The sequence below is a fragment of the Dipodomys merriami genome, unplaced genomic scaffold (genome assembly GCF_024711535.1).
Source record: "Dipodomys merriami isolate MVZ:Mamm:240054 unplaced genomic scaffold, mDipMer1.0.p SCAF_11, whole genome shotgun sequence".
In the NCBI taxonomy this organism is placed as follows: domain Eukaryota; kingdom Metazoa; phylum Chordata; class Mammalia; order Rodentia; family Heteromyidae; genus Dipodomys; species Dipodomys merriami.
In genome coordinates, this window is record NW_027202382.1 from 39,002,603 (window position 1) to 39,018,688 (window position 16,086).

At 41.5% G+C, this 16,086-nt stretch overlaps 1 protein-coding gene across 5 annotated transcripts in view; it reads right to left on the reverse strand.

The window, feature by feature from the left end:
- Positions 1–7,156: 7,156 nt before the first annotated feature.
- The window catches only part of Strbp (spermatid perinuclear RNA binding protein), a 114,839-nt gene continuing 105,909 nt past the window's right edge, over positions 7,157–16,086 (reverse strand). For 3 of the 5 annotated variants that reach the window (XM_070013236.1, XM_070013235.1, XM_070013237.1), the window contains exons 17-18: positions 13,792–13,836; positions 7,450–8,293 (exon numbers count right to left, since the gene is read on the reverse strand). In XM_070013236.1, the coding sequence (XP_069869337.1) occupies positions 8,199–8,293; positions 13,792–13,836 (140 nt within the window). In that variant the 3' untranslated portion in view covers positions 7,450–8,198. The other 2 variants (XM_070013244.1, XM_070013238.1) reach the window with 2 other exon arrangements.

Consider the following 16,086-nt stretch of genomic DNA (forward strand, 5'->3'; position numbering starts at 1 on the left):
AGGGCCCCCAGAAACTATCCCAGGTCCCACAAGGCATTTCATGCTGCCAGATAGGCTGACCCCTTCTGTGTATAGTAGCCACCTCTGCTGAGCCCTTCCCAACTGCCTCATCACAGACTCCTGTCTAGATCCATACAGTCCCCAGCACACCTAGGCTACTTGGATCAGAGCTGATGTAACTGCCTCACCTCTCACCCCTTCTCACCATGCAAGGCACCTCAGGAGCCTGACTCCACTCCCACTGGCCTGGAAGACCTGGGCTGGGGGAATGACTCATGGGACAGCAGTTAGGGCAGGGAGACGGGGGGGGGGGGGGGGGGCTGGGGAATGGCACATGGGACAGCAGTGAGGGTGGGGGCAGGGAATGGCACATGGGTCAGCAGTGAGGGCAGCAGAGGGGGGGGCTGAGGAATGGCACATGGGACAGCAGTGAGGGCGGGGGGGGTGGGGGATGGCACATGGGACAGCAGTGGGGGGGGAATGGCACATGGGACAGCAATGAGGGCGGGGGGGTGGGGAATGGCACATGGGACAGCAGTGGGGGGGGGATGGCACATGGGACAGCAATGAGGGCGGGGGGGTGGGGAATGGCACATGGGACAGCAGTGAGGGCGGGGGGGTGGGGAATGGCACATGGGACAGCAGTGGGGGCAGGGGTGGGGGGAGAGGAAGGAGGGTGATTACTGATGTGGTTTTTCACCAAAGAAGTAATTTTTATTCTGTCCAACCCTCCGGAGCAGTTCCCTCACTCTCCTACATCACATGCTCCAAGTCCGACTGTTCCTCTGCCCTCATCCCTAACAGAACCTAGTAACAAGGAACAAGTGACAGTGAATGTTTTCTCAATAAATCCATGTGTCCAACCAAGAAGGGACAAGTGCTCTCAGCAATGTCACCAATTACATCTGAGCTCAGCTCAAATGGACATCCGTGTCTACCCAAGTGGGCTTATTCTCCACATCCAACAACACCCACCTGCCTCTCTTAAGCCCCAGTATGTCTCCATGGAACAATAAATACATTTCTATGTTATTGCACAGAGGTTCAGCTACAGCACAAGAAGATGGCTGGTGGAAATAGGTTCAAAATGGGCAGCTGGCAAAAAAAAAACAAAACAGGCTGCCTAGTTGGGTCATTTTTTCACCTACAAGCAGATAACCAACAGCCTTTCTAAGAAAAACAGGAGCTGGGCGTGGTGGCTGATACATGCAATCCTAGCTACTCAGGAGGCTGAGATCTGAAGATTGCAGTTTGAGGCCAACCTAGGCAGAGAAGTCCCTGTGAGACTCTTCTTCAATATGCCACTCAAAAACTGGAAGTGGTGCTGTGGCTCAAGTGGTAGAGCGCTAGCCCTGATCAGGGACAGCGCCCAGGCCCTGAGTTCAAGCCCCACAATTGACAAAAATAAAATGTAAAAAAAGAAAAAGAAACTAATGGATGAATGAGCACAGGAAGTTGTGGGAATGAGGAGGTCGGGATGCAGTGTGGATCCGTTTTTGACTAGTTTTGTTCAAAGGCACAGAGGATATAGGTCAGAAATTCAGTAGAAGGGAAAGACAATGCCTCAAGCCTTGGAAAGCAGGATGGACAGTTGCCCAAAGTGCAGATGCACAGTACCAGCTGAGCCCAGACTGTCAGGATATGTGGGTTCCACCACTGAGCACTGGGTAATTTGGGGCAAGTTATCTAATTTCTGTTTCTTCATCTGCAAATTGCTAAATCCCACACTTGTGGAATTCTAAACCAAGAAGGGGATTCTTTTAACCCTCAAAACAGCAAGATAAATGTTTACTTGCTCCATGTGGTTAGATACTCACTAATTAGAATCACAATGTTTGGCCACAAGCAAAGTGGTTTGGAGAGGTCTCAGAACTTCAATGTCCCATCTGCAGAGCAGGACAAACAATCTACTACTTCTCCAAGTCTCCCAGCAGAGCGGTAACTGGACCACAGCAGTGGCCTGGCACTCACCACAAGACAGTATTCTAGAGCTGTTTAAAAATAGGCTCTTCACAGAGATATAAAGACTGGGGCTGAGTGGGCTTTTGTATTATCCCCTCTCCTACCTGGTCCTAAGCAAAGACCAGCTAGAATAGAATCAATTAGCACAAGCTGCAGAAGCTGTTTCTCCTGCAACAGACTTGCTCACAGGCAGCAAATCAGAGATCCCAGAAAAATCTAAACTGGCCTCACCCAGCACTAGCTCTACATGGAGGAAGATGTGTAATCCAAGCTGGCAACCCACTCTAATGGGAGCTCTCAGCAATTAGAACAGATCTTGCAATGTTGGGCCACTGCCCCAACTTTGTACCTGGCCCCAAGATACCTTCCTATACCTATACCCCTAACCTGTGCTGCTGCCTCTTGCCTCTTCTCCTTCCAACCACTCAGCAGAAGCAGCACCAGTCTCCCTCCAGAGGACATCGCCATCTCCTTTCTCAACCAAGGTAGCACATACACTCAGAACCACAAGCAAATTAAAACATGCACTCAGCTTCTCACTGATAGTCACTCAAATGGAAAAATAAGGTTTAAACACAAAAGCTTACTCCATTTATAGAGCCCTTATGTGCTCTTCACAGTCTACCTTCCCAGTTTGTTACATAACCCTTTACATGTTCCAAACAAATGCCCCTGCTTTAGCCAGGCTACCTGGTCTAGGACCTGCGCGTCTTAGAGGGCCACAATTCCAGTACAGCCCTGTCATCTCCAGCCTAGAAAGCACAAAGAGGCTCTTGGCACTCAATACATCTGGGTTTCATTCCCAGCTCCAGCATTTACCTTGGAGTATCAAATTTCTCATCTGTAAAACAAGAGTAATACCACCTCCAAGTGGTATATGTGAGAATTAAGAATAATGCCCAGGTACCTGGCATACACCAAGACACCAATTCTGGCAATGTGCCTTCCTCTATTCTACTCCTGTTTACTTCACTGGCTGCTTACACAGTGCCAGATGACCTGAACCAAAGGCTGCCATTAACTCAATTACTTGGGCCAGTTAGCTGACACCTGAATACAAACTCTGAAAGGAATCTGCAACACAGCACAGAGGCACCAGGCTTCACAGCAGGGCTAAGACAGTGTCCTGAGAGCAGCTGTCCTCCCGGCTGGCCATCTAGCAGCAAGAGAGAGGCCTCTGGACCACGGATCTCCAGTGAGGGTGTGAGAAGCACCAGTGCTCATGCCGCCCACTACCCAAGCTAACCGGGCCAACCCTGACAACATCCAGCAGCAAGTTCTTCTCAAAGAGACGACTCCCTCTTTAGAAGGAACAAACTAATACACTGACAGCTAATGACAGGGTAGGGCTTTCCCTCCGTGTTTGCTGCATGAAGCAGTCTCTCTAACCTATAGCCTCAGCTGGGGAGGGGTGCACTGACTTCTTCCAGGGCATTGGGTATGCAGCTACCTCCCAGCTTAAGAAAACCTGTTGATTATAATGCAAAATGCAAATCTAGGACGGGGAAGGTGGCTCAGTGGTAGAGCGCTTACCTCGCATGCCTGAGGCCCTGGGTTCGATTCCTCAGCACCACATAAGCAAAAAGAAAAAAAGCTGGAAGTGGCACTGTGGCTCCAGTGGTAGAGCGCTAGCCTTGAGCTGAAGAGCTGAGGGACAGCGCCCAGGCCCAGAGTTCAGGCCCCACAACTGAACCCAAAAAAAAAAAAAAAAGCAAATCTATCTTACTGACCTTCCTTTTCTTTTTTTTGTGCCAGTACTAGGGATTGAATTCTGGGTCTTCCATTCTTACTCAGCTTTTTTGCTCATACCTGGCACTCCACCACTTGAGCCACTTCTCCACTTCCAGCTTTTTGAACTTAACTGACTGGCTTTGACTCAATACTCTAATATCAGTCAGTCTCTAGAATTTGAAGTGGGAGCTATTGGTGGGTGCCTGGCTTACTGGCTTTCCTGTCCTTGTCCACAGTTTTTTGGAGTTTTTGTTTGTTTGTTTGTTTGTTTAAAAATTAGACCAGCTCAGAGCTCAATCTGTGTTACCCACTATAACTCACCTCCTACTAAAAGCCAGCAACACACCTGCCCCCACCCCTGCCTTTTCTACAGAGGTAGAAGCAGGTACAAGCCAGAAATGGATTTACACTGATTTCATCATCTAACCATTCTCTGGCTAAACAGCAACTTCTCCACATCAAACAGGTAGATAAATTGATACATAGCAAGACCAAGACCTCATGCTTTCTAAGATTAACAGACAGAAGGCAGGTCTCCTATGGAGATGTTTTCCCCTAGTTAAACAAAAGACAAATGTCAGGATCTCCTCCAAGAAACACCCAAGCCAGCAGCCTTCCAAGCACACTGCAGAGGGGCCTCCTTCCCTTTTGTGGTGTGCAATTAACTCCATCTCTAAAACCTAACTGAGCCCTGAAAGTTGGATTCTGGCAAAAGTGCACTAGTAGGAAACTTGGAATCTACTGGTAGACAGTCAGCCTTTGTGCATGTCTAAGCACCATAAATCCCAAACCAAGTACTTATAATCCCACCCCATGCAACCGATTGGCTGGTCCTTCCCGTCACACAAAAACATGAGCAATTCTATCCAGCTGGGGCCACAGGGACCATCACCAGGGCTTGCCCTCTCCCCTGCCCTGTAACCCTGCAGACGGCACCTGCTTTCCAAGCACCTGGCTCAGCCTTGTGTCCCTCACATATCTCCTACTACCCCAGCCAACTACAGAAGAGTAAGCATTCAGAACTTCCCGTGTACCATGTACTATTCAAAGCACTTTTAAGTGTATTAACTCAACAAATTTCCAAACTCCAGTGGAAAATGCTGGAGTGAGAGAAATAATCCAGCTCAGATTCCCACATGGCTTCCATTCCCTACTTCTAGCTGTCCTGCAAAACTTACATAACCCAAGTTGCACTATGGTACAATCCTTTAAAGCCTCTAAAGATCACCACTTAGATATCCATGGCACTATTAACTCCCAAATATAATGATAATATTGAAAAGGATATCAATTCTTACAACTAACTCAACTTAAATTCTTGACTAACAGTCTTTCTGGAAGATATTGTTAAGGAAAACAAGGGACTAATTAAAAAAAAAGAAAACCTAAGAAGCTCTGTGCTCTGTAAGTACAAGACAAAAAATGTACTGATACTGAAACTCGCTTCAGAGACGTGCTTAGCTCTGTTCATTTACCAATCACCTCCCTACCAGTCCCCTAGTCACAGAGAAACCAACCCAAAGTCACTGGCCACGGGGCTGGGAAGGTGGCTCAGTGGTAGAGCACTTGGCTTGCATGCTCGAGGCCCTGGGTTCAATTCCTCAGCACCACATAAGAAAAAAGCCAGAAGTGGCGCTGTGGCTCAAGTGGTAGAGTGCTAGCCTTGAGCTGAGGGGCTGAGGGACAGCGCCCAGGCTCAGAGTTCAGGCCCCACGACCGGACCCCCCCAAAAAAAAAGTCACTGGCCACATGGCATCAGATGAATGAGCTTGAAGACCATGACACCCTGGTGGCTCTAGATGGCTTCAGAGATCCCTCACCTCCCTTAGCAGACACTGGCATACGAAGAGTGGGAATGACAGGGGAAGAATGATTTTCTTAGCTTTTTCTGTTCTTTAAGGCTCTAAACTGCTAGAGATTGAAATACCTGAGAGGGGCAGGGGGCGGAGGGGTAGGAGGGTAAAGAAAGGGAAGTAGGAACAATGACAGCTTATTCCCCTAACTCACTACTGAATATTGTCCTCCAATTATTCATGAAAAAGGGAGAGTATAGAAAATGATTGTAACAGTACCACCTCTCCCATTATCAATTATCAAAAAACGTAGTCACTATTTTACCACCTTGTCCTTTGTGGTGCCATAAAAACTACATTGAAAGGAGTGAAGTATTTGTCATTCATTCCATTCTGTTACAAACTTGGACAGGTTCATGAATATAAACCAGAGGAGGATTCAGGTCCTCAAAAGCGCCAGGGAAATATGTTAAGTGATGCCAAGCTCAGTGACATCAAAGGGCAAGCTATTATTCAGTAGTTGGTAATTATACTAAATTATGTTTTGCCACTGCTAGCACAATTTGTCTCCCAAAGTAGGACATTTATAGTAAGAGCCAATTCCATCAATGAGTTTCTTAGACGTTGAACTCTTCGACTTCTCCAAACCTCTGTTCCCTGGTACCCAGCCAAGGGCCTGATACCCTTTAGGCCCTGGACTGCATGAGCAGGACTGGGCTGCACTTGGAACCAATCAGCTCTACCTTGGAAAAGCTTTTACAAATGCCAAAGCCTCATCAACTGTACATACAGATTCTGTATGGAGAAAAAGTTGTTCTAGCAACCTTATAGTTAGTAATAAACTGCTCAGAAACAAATATAAAACATGAAATTCATTTTAATCTCTCTCCCTACATATATGTGTATATACGTGTATACATATATACATACATATGTATGTAAAATACAGCCTTAGCAGAGATTATCTAGTACATAATGCATTTTGGTCACACTGAATGAAGCAAATCCTTATTAAAATATTTGGCCTAGCCCTCACAGCATTCAAATGAACTCCATAATGACTGAACAAAGTGGGATATAAGTATTTTAGCTGCTAACCTAGAAAAGTCTTGTCTATTTGACTCCACAGACTCAGTATTCACTTTTCTGAATCTTGCCAAAGTTGATTCTGCAAGTAATTAGCTCAACCCAATCAATTACATTTATTTCCCATAGTTACCTTAATGGTTTGGGTTCTTTAATTTGTCTGATTTTTCATTCTCTATTGCTTTTTGTTTTTAAATAAAAATATGGCTTCTTGCTGTTGTTGTACTGGGCATACAACACAGATCAGAGATTTTCATTTCTCAGAGAAGTTTCTCTCCTTGAGAAATTGGCACTTTGATTCTGAGCTTGTGTAGCAGCTACACATATGGATCCAACAGCACTGTCACCAATCTTGCTGCTTTTGAAATTTCAGCACTTTGGCCAAGAGCCCGCCCTGTTCATCACTTGTTAGGTGATCTGGCTCTACCACTGGATGTTTATATTTAAACAAGTATCTGCATGTACATGTAATTTGCATACATGTTATACTCTATGTTTCTATACACATACACTTCTAAGTGAATGTGATATGTATCTCTTGAATAAAAAGCATTTTACAAGGGTATTAAGACAAATGCTGAAAATAACTATTTTACATTTTATTTAGACCATAAAAAATTTTTTAAGTAATGTGATGACATAAGACCTAAAAGATCAAATACATCATATGATTGTCATTTATGCAGGCTGCGTTATTTTTCTCTTTAATCAGAAAATAAAAGAGCTTACCTTTGTATACTGAGATCACAGCTTACAGTCACTATATCTCAGCCTATTTTATACAAGTGATATGGCTACGAAGGTCCGAGGAGAACGAGAATAAAGTGAGATAAACGTGCTGAAAACTGCTTAAAAGTATTAACCTGAAATACACAGAGGTCCAACACCAGTTTTTAAAATACATTAACGAGGTATTCCCAGCTCTTCATTTAATAATGGTGACTGATTCATGATTTTCAAACATTCATCCAATTTTTAAAAAGAGGAAAAGAAAAGGCTAACACTGGCAGAATTAATCAGTGGTTTGTTCCCCAGGTTAACAATTTTAAGAGAGATAACAAACAACATCAGGAACTATGTAAACCCAACTCCTTACTTTGCAGGATTATGTGATCTACCTGGTCAGCATGAGGTATGTTGGAATTCTATGGGACCCTTACCTGGCACAAGAGATGGGGCACTCCTACAGCCTGAAGAGACACAGGCTGCTAGCCACATCCCTGGTGAGGCGCCAGCCCCCACCGAAAGATATGGCTTAAGGAAGATCCCAATCTCGGAGAAATGATAATACTGCTAGCTGACACAGTCAGGAATGTAACTATTGGACTTATGTGCTAAAAAAGTTTAAAAAGTGTCAGAAGATAGCACAGCTCACAGGCGAATTCTAAATTCTAATTGGTCTGTAAACTCCCTGACAAGAGCTACGCTAAAGGGGTTAAATACAGATATTGCTAGGTTTCCAAAGGAAGTTTTAAAACAGACACTGTGGCTTTGGACAAAGTATTGCTCTTCTTTAAAATGCTCAGTCATTGCTTTCAAAAAGAAGGTGTCAAGAGTGGTGTATCTGAAAGCTGGAAAGCCTCAAGACATAGAAATTGCCATTTCAAGCCAGACAACCTGATGGTTCTAGAAGTCAGAGAAGAAATCTTGAGGGCCCAAGTGAATAATAAATGGTGCGACGCTCAGAGGCTGGCAATAGGGGCTGTCAATGAAAAAACCACCTACAGTGGAAAAAAGAGCAGAGAAGCAAAACTTGATGTTAATTTCACACAATTTGGTGAAGCCAAGAGCTTCATTTAGATTTCTCTGCTCTTTCAGCTGTAAGTGGAATTTTCATTACAAAATGGAGGGGTAGGAAGGGCAAAAGGTAGGGGGGACACTTATTTCATTACAGAGTTTAAACAGTTGAACTTGCATGGTTACCACTTCTAACAAAGGACTGACAGCTCAATTATTTTAAGTAAAGCAGAGAAATGTAAAAGTTTGCAGCAACTGGGCAGGTTTACAACATGGTTAGTAACTTTCAACAAACAACAAAATTGAAAAAAAAAAGAGAGAGACTTGGTAGAAACCATTTGAAATGACTGCCATCATGTTGGAAAACAGCACAGCTCCCTTTTTTCCATCAGAGAGGGGTTATGAAGTAAGTCAAAGAAATTTTCTAAAGCAAAATCTCCAAGGAGATTCCAAATTTGATGATCAATTTCAAATAATAGTATAACTGCAAGTGCCAATTAACAGTATTCCAAAAAACAGAGGACTATAGTAAATATTTAATTAATAAAAACTAGGTACTACCAGCCATGCTTTTTCTTCTCAGTGATGGCTCTGTTTCATCCATAGGTCAGCAAAACGAATCAATGAAACATGACAACTACCAGCTGAAATGAGCCCCTCTTGTTTATGTCTAGCTACTAATGCACAGGATGAGAATGATAAATTACAGCTATTTCCAGCAAGTGATGCGGTTTTATTAAAGTATCACCCACCACTAATAAAGACAAAAGGTCAAGGAGAAGAAGTAAATTATTGTGTGCTATGCATCTAAGAAGTGATGCTAACATTTGTGTTTTTATTACCCATTTCACCTTCATAGTGGTCTCAAAGAAATCTGGCACTCAATTTGTTAAACTTTGAAAAGCCCACTTTCACTGATGGGCATTGTTCAGTTTTGAAAAGCAGAATTTAATAGGAAAAAGGAAAGCTAGTTCACACCAACCACAGATACTGTTAAGTCACAGTGACTTGTAAATGTTGACAGGAGACCGTACTGTTGCCTTCATGGGGGTGAGTACCTTAATGAAACCATTACCTTCTAGTAATATCATCAGCTTTCCAAACAAGGTGAGAATGCAGGTGGAGGGCTTCAGTCTGCACCCTTTACAGAACAGCACAATGTTAACCAACTCATCAGTTTCCACCAGCATCATAGGTGTCTTAAAAATAAATGCTGACCCATGGCTGAAACCTGTCACTTTCCACAGCAGCACTCAACAAGAACTGGGACAATTGAAGAGCAAGTTTTTATGGGGAGCCTGTTGCTGCTTTAGATTCTGATGTAATTGAAGAGGAAAAGAGACCCTTCAAGGAATCCCAGAAAAACTGCTAATCTATCTGCATGTAAAAAGCCAGGGAGTGAACACAGTATCTTACAGAGTGAAGAAGGCCACAAGAACAAAAGAGGGTGATTAATTAATTTATTTTTTAAAACTTGGAAATTGTAAACTAAAATAATCACAGTCTTCCTTCCCCATCTCTGAGTAGTGCCATCATTTTAATCAGAAATTCTGAGATAACAGAATGTAACCTTTATCAAAGGGATGCCCTTGTACATCCGGAGTACAAGAGCTTACAAAGCAAGTACACTGGCTCAAGCTAACAATCACCTTTGCTTTGTTTTAGCAGTTTCCTTACAAATGAATGGGTCTCTAGGGCTAAGTTATTGTTAGTTCACAATTCCCTATGATTTAATACCAAACATATCAAAAATAATAAGCTAAAACAATATTCAAACCCATGTTTTATTGGTTTTAATTACACACTTCAATATTTACAAAGTTAAAGTTTAAATGAAAAGTCTCTATTGTATTTAAAAAAAATAACTACAGCCCAAATTAAAGTGCCCTGGGGCAAGTAGATATCACTCAGCTAAGCATCAGTGACTGGATCAGGAACCAGGCAGTACTCTGTGTTACAACAAAGCATTTTATTTGTGATCAGTGTCTGAGACTCTATACATCCTCCACAAATTTAATTTTACATAATCTGATACTCTCTTAAAACTTAAACTTTGAACTGCTAGACTTATTTCCCTAAAACAGAAGGGCTGGTATAAATTATTTTCCAGAAATGAGGTACCGTTTCACAGAACTGGTTTCTTTTTGTTTGTCTGTTTTCAAGTTTTAGAGAACTAAATTTGTATTTGTTAAAATCAAAAAGTAGGAAAGATGTTCTTTACAAATAATTTTGATCAAGTATGTGTTCAATGAAAGCAGGATAAAAAGGCTTTTTCAATCTAACATTCTGCATTGTACTGTATAGTTGTTCAATAGGAATGAGCTTCTGTCATTTGCTAAAAGAATGAGTAGTGGGGAACAGGATATGTTGGGAATTTCATAACGGGTAACAGAACCATTCTCTTGGGCAAACCTACAGAGAAAAGAAATGAAGAGGACTCGAATAAAAATTCCAAGTAAAAAAAAAAAAAAGTCTTACAGTAATTATCATTAACCTTTTCCAGATTAGTCAGTCAACATAAACCATTTGGAAGAGGCCCAATTTTTTTTTTCAGATTTCCTACTTTGAAATTACTCTTGTATTTCTGATATTTTTCTACTCAAAAGTGAGATGGCTACATCATAGGAAAAAATGATACTGAGAAATGACACTTTGAGTGAGCTGTCATTTGAAGTTTAAAAATCAAAAGCAATGCTACTGATTGATATTGATATTCTAAAGTAACTCTTGAAATCCACATTGGTTCTCAATTTGGCACATCACATACTAAAGAAGAAACAGGGATTGTTAAGATATACAGCATAGCTTTCTGGGCAGGCCTCAAACAATGAGAACTGCCTCTGGGTTCATCTTCTTAATGGCTACTGCCAATATTGGCATGGCAAATCTGGAAAGATTAACTACTTTCTAAATTTTGTAATTAATACGTTCTTGTGGCCTCACAAACTTCTGCATACTCAAGCAGGATTTGAAATCTGTTCCTATGCTTATTCTGATATTTAACCTACGGAGAAATCACAAAGCAGCAACAGCAGGTATTCAAGAGCACCAGATGATCAGAGGGAAATTACCCCACATGCAACAGCTTTACAAAGGCCAAAAGACATATTTACCTTACAGCCAAAATAAAGCATCGTTTTAGTAGGTTTGCATCACAGTAACATTTAAAAACCAAATCTTTTATGTGAAAAATGGGGGCATCAAACTTCACCAGTTTTGGAAGTCAGTTATATGGCAGATGGAAGAGAGGAGCCCTCTGAACTGAGGCTCAGAGGCCACAGAGTGACAGTATAATGTTAAAAGAGGAAACAGAGGACCAAGAGAGAAAATTAAAGACTAAGGAAAAACATGGATGTAACCTAAGAATCTAGATACAAATTGCTTTAAAAGGAAAAAGCAAGCAGTCTTTGGCAAACCTGAACTAAAGAATCTGAAAAACCTACTGTGCGACTATTACAAAGACAGACTTAAAAATCTGCCCTGGAAGGCAGGCTCTAAAGAATTCACGTAAGACATAATAAAGCAAATGAATCTAATGTACTAGATCAGGGTAAAGGGATCAGACCTAGATCGAGAAAGATGTGGCAATAAGGATATATCCAGAAATTGATGAAGGGCAGAAGCCAATGGCCAAATCAAAAAGAGCTAGTTTCAATTCAGAAGGAAACCTGGACTAGTCCTCAATTCCCAACTGTCATAATGTTACTCTAGCTCAGAACTGGGGGAAGCCCTCATCCATACCTGGGTATGTCTGAGGGGAAACAGGCTAAGGTGGTTTTTTGGAGGGGGGCAGTACTAGGGTTTGGACTCAGGGCTTTGTGCTTGTCAAGCATGCTACCAGTTGAGCTATACCTTTAGTTTTTTTGTTTTTTTTTTTAATTTGTTTTACAGACAAGGTCTCACATTTTTACCCGGAGCCAACCTTGGACTATGCTCTTCCAACTTAAGTTTCTCATGTAGCTGGAACTACAGGTATTACACCCAGCTTGGTTGCTGAGATAATAAGGTCTAACTTTTGTTCACCAAAAAACCTCACCTTCCTCTCTCTACCTACTATGCAGCTGGTATTACAAGCATGAACCTTCAAACCTATCAAGCAAAGGATTTAAGTCCAGGCTTTATATTGCCTAAACAAAACTTGTTCCAGGGCTGGGAAAGTAACTCAGTGGTAGAGTGCTTACATTGCATGCATGAGGGTCTGGGTTCGGATTCCTCAGTACCACATAAGCAGAAAAAGCCAGAAGTGGCACTGTGGTTTTCAAGTGGTAGAGCGCTAACCTTGAGCTGAAGAGCTGAGGGATAGCACCCAAGCTCAGAGTTCAGGCCCCACGACTGACAAAAAAAAAAAAAAAAAAATGTTCCACATGTTTGGCCCTTGTCAGTTCTCTACAACTTTTCAAGATATAATAAACTATTTTAATGGGCAAAGAAGTCAAACTATTCACTTTGTACTTATTTCTACAATTATGAAATCAAATGAAGATTCGATTTAGCAATGTCTTAAAGATCTATAATTTTCATCCAGATGAATATGGCAGAGTTGATGTGAAGAGGAAAATGTTCAAGTAGAGGATTCATGTCACAAAGAGCAACACATGAAGGGCTTCTGCTTTCTGTGTGCATGCACACCCAGCCTGGGGCTGTGCCAACACACATTCTCACACACACGCACACATACTCTCTTGTTATCTCTTCTCTCAATTACAAACATCCTGCAGATGGCTGAGTCTATAACATATAGCACCTGAGTTAGGGAAACTAAGAGCATATCACTGACTCCAAACCTACTGCCTCCATTGCCACATAAACCTCATTCAAAAGTTATCCAAAGGGCCAATGAAGTTAATTTGCATATTTGCTGTTATTTTTTTAACTGGGGTTGGGGGAAGGCTATTGATTTTCTAGAATAAACAACTGGCTTTTTGCAGAAGAACTTATGGAACATGTTGGTAAATCCACCATCAGTTCCTCTTTAGGACCAATGATAACCATTTACCTCAGCCCCCAAAGCAAAATGGATAGAAAAGGATGATAGCTACAAATTTGAAGTAACTGTTTCCTAGTTTTGACTCAAATCACCCATTGTTCACACAGATACAAACCAAACCAGAAATGTTAATGTGATTATACAGCTGGCAGGCAACCAGGCTAGAAACTGACCATGGCCCTTTAGTAGCCTTTGAATGGAGTGTAAGTTGGCTGTAAGAAGGATTACTTAAAATATTTAATTTCAATATGGTCAGAAACAGGCAATTAGAACAAGCAGTCCTTCAATCAGGCAAAGCAGAGAGAAGAGCAACTCTAACCAAACCAAGAACCACAAGGTTGTGGCATTTCCAAAGGGAATTTAAGTTGTGTCACTAAAATAATTAGGTCTGAGATCCCCTGATTCATTTACTGACTGAAACTCTGGATACAAACTGTGCTTTGGATTGTTCTGACAGACTTGCTAAAGGAGGAATCAATTAGATTGTGTACGTACCATAGGCAGGGGCAGCTGTACTGTAACCATAAGGTGTTCCATAGCCTGGTACGAAGAAGAAGAATGCAAATCAATTCAGAACCAAAGGCAACTGCATTGGCCTGATTCACAAACTACCTAGGCCAGAAGCTAGACAACAGAGAATCATGCCCAAATGTAGTTATAGTCTAGCCACGCTGTGCCCATAAGGCTCTCACTAACCCACCACAATATCCTATGTCTCTCTTTCATTTCATTTCCATTCAGCATTTTAATTAGCCATTTGTCCATGTTTCTTACTAGAGTGACACAGGCCAAGTCTTACCCATTTTTACATCATCTACACCTTGCAGAATATATAGCATCTGTTAAACCAAAGAATACTTAGAACCATTCAAATCACTAATTTCTCTAAGTTGGAAATAGCACTTTCCCCATCTCATTTGTGAAAACTGACAGAATAGGTTGAGGCCCCAGTTGCCATCTAAGGGAACACATGGCTCAAGTCTGAGCCCGGGGCAAAGTCCATGACTTGTTGATATCTAAATGACTGGCCCAGCACCAGGTCTCTAAGTAAATTAGCATCTGGTATTTATTAAAAATGCTCCTATTTAAAAAAATGCTCCTTTTATTAAACAAGAATCAGTACAAAGAACACAGATGTTTTTTAGCAAACTAGTTCTGGCACTAATTCTTATACATCCTTACTTGGATAAATAATGTTTAAGTTGCCGTCTACTCATTTTTAAAATAAAAAAGCTCCCATGTTTCTTTATAGTGTAAGGATTGAAACACCATGTTAATAGAAGTTTCAGTTTTTAATTTTCCAATATGTAAATACAAACTTGCTTCATCAAGTCTCCAGAAAGTGTTGGGATTTTTGTTTTTTTGGAGGAGGGGAATTTTTGGTGCTGGTCCTGGGGCTTGACCTCAGGAGCATTGGCTGTCCTTGAGCTTTTCTGCTCAAAGCTAACATTCTACCTCCTGAGCCACAGCTCTACTTCCAACTTTTTGAAGGTTAATTGGAATTAAGAGTCTCATGGACTTTCCTTCTGTCCCAGCTGGCTTCAAACCATGATCCTTGGATCTCAGCCTCCTTATCAGCTAGGATTGCAGGTGATAGGTAAATGGTGCCCAGCTGGAAAATAATTTCTACAACAGAAAAAAGCCATGACACCTAAATGGGCTCTAGACAAATCTCTACACCAAAACAAATCTAGCCTTTTCACCTATTCCTTTTTCTATTTCTTCTGCTCAAATGCATTGTTTTGTCTCCTCTATATAACCAACTATAATTTATCCTTTAAGTTCAAGATCAAATGTCACCTTTCCTAGGAAATCACCCAGCTATTGATTCTATATTACACTGCCTTCATACTGAACAGTCCAAATTCAAGTGTTTGTCCTGCCCCATTTGAGCATTCAATGAATCTTAGTTAACTTTGAAAATTTCTGTTTGAGATAAAGCACTCAAAAGAATGCCAAAGAAGTGAACTGCTTTCAGGCCCTGAATCAAAACATTTCCTAGTGGGTGGCAGGTTTTGTTCTTGGTTTCTTGACATGTTAGTCTATATTTGAATTATATTAAACTGGGTACTTCACTAAATTGTAGATTTAAGCAGGACACAATGCAGCTAAATCCTTCCCACATGCACCCCACACACATAATCTCTCTGGGGGTGATGGTACCAGGGCTTGCACTCAGGGCCTCACTACTCATTTGGTGTTTCTGCTTAAGGCTGGTGCTCTATCACTTGAGCCACATCTCCACTAACAATGCAGCTGAAATAATCAGTAGGATGAGGACATGACAGCAATGGCCAAAGGTGAAATTAAGCCCAGAGTTCAAGCCCCACAACTGACCAAAAAAAAAAAAAAAGTCTGTATATAAAATCTACTTCAGGAAATTTGATAAGTACTTTGCCTATGCTACAGTTTTGACACTGTGGCTCCTTAAAAACAGATGAAAGTACAACTATGAAACTGGTTACTGATCAGGCCATTGGGAATCTAATACTGCCTCTTATGAGCAAGGTATTTTCAGTTATATCTATTTTTTGGCATCACTTAGCCTCTGTGTCAATATAAAAATACTTTTAATAATCCATGTCACACAGAATATGCTCCAGAAATGGCACAAACTTAATCATTATCTAGACTGACCTAAACTGAATGAATCTTCTCTAGGCCACGAAAGAATATCTTTTTGTAAAACTTCAAAAACTTTTAAAATGTCATCTCCAATGCTCCCTTCCAGTGTCACTTCTTTAGGGAAACATTCAGAGACCCAACTAGACTACATCAGGGTCCTCTGTT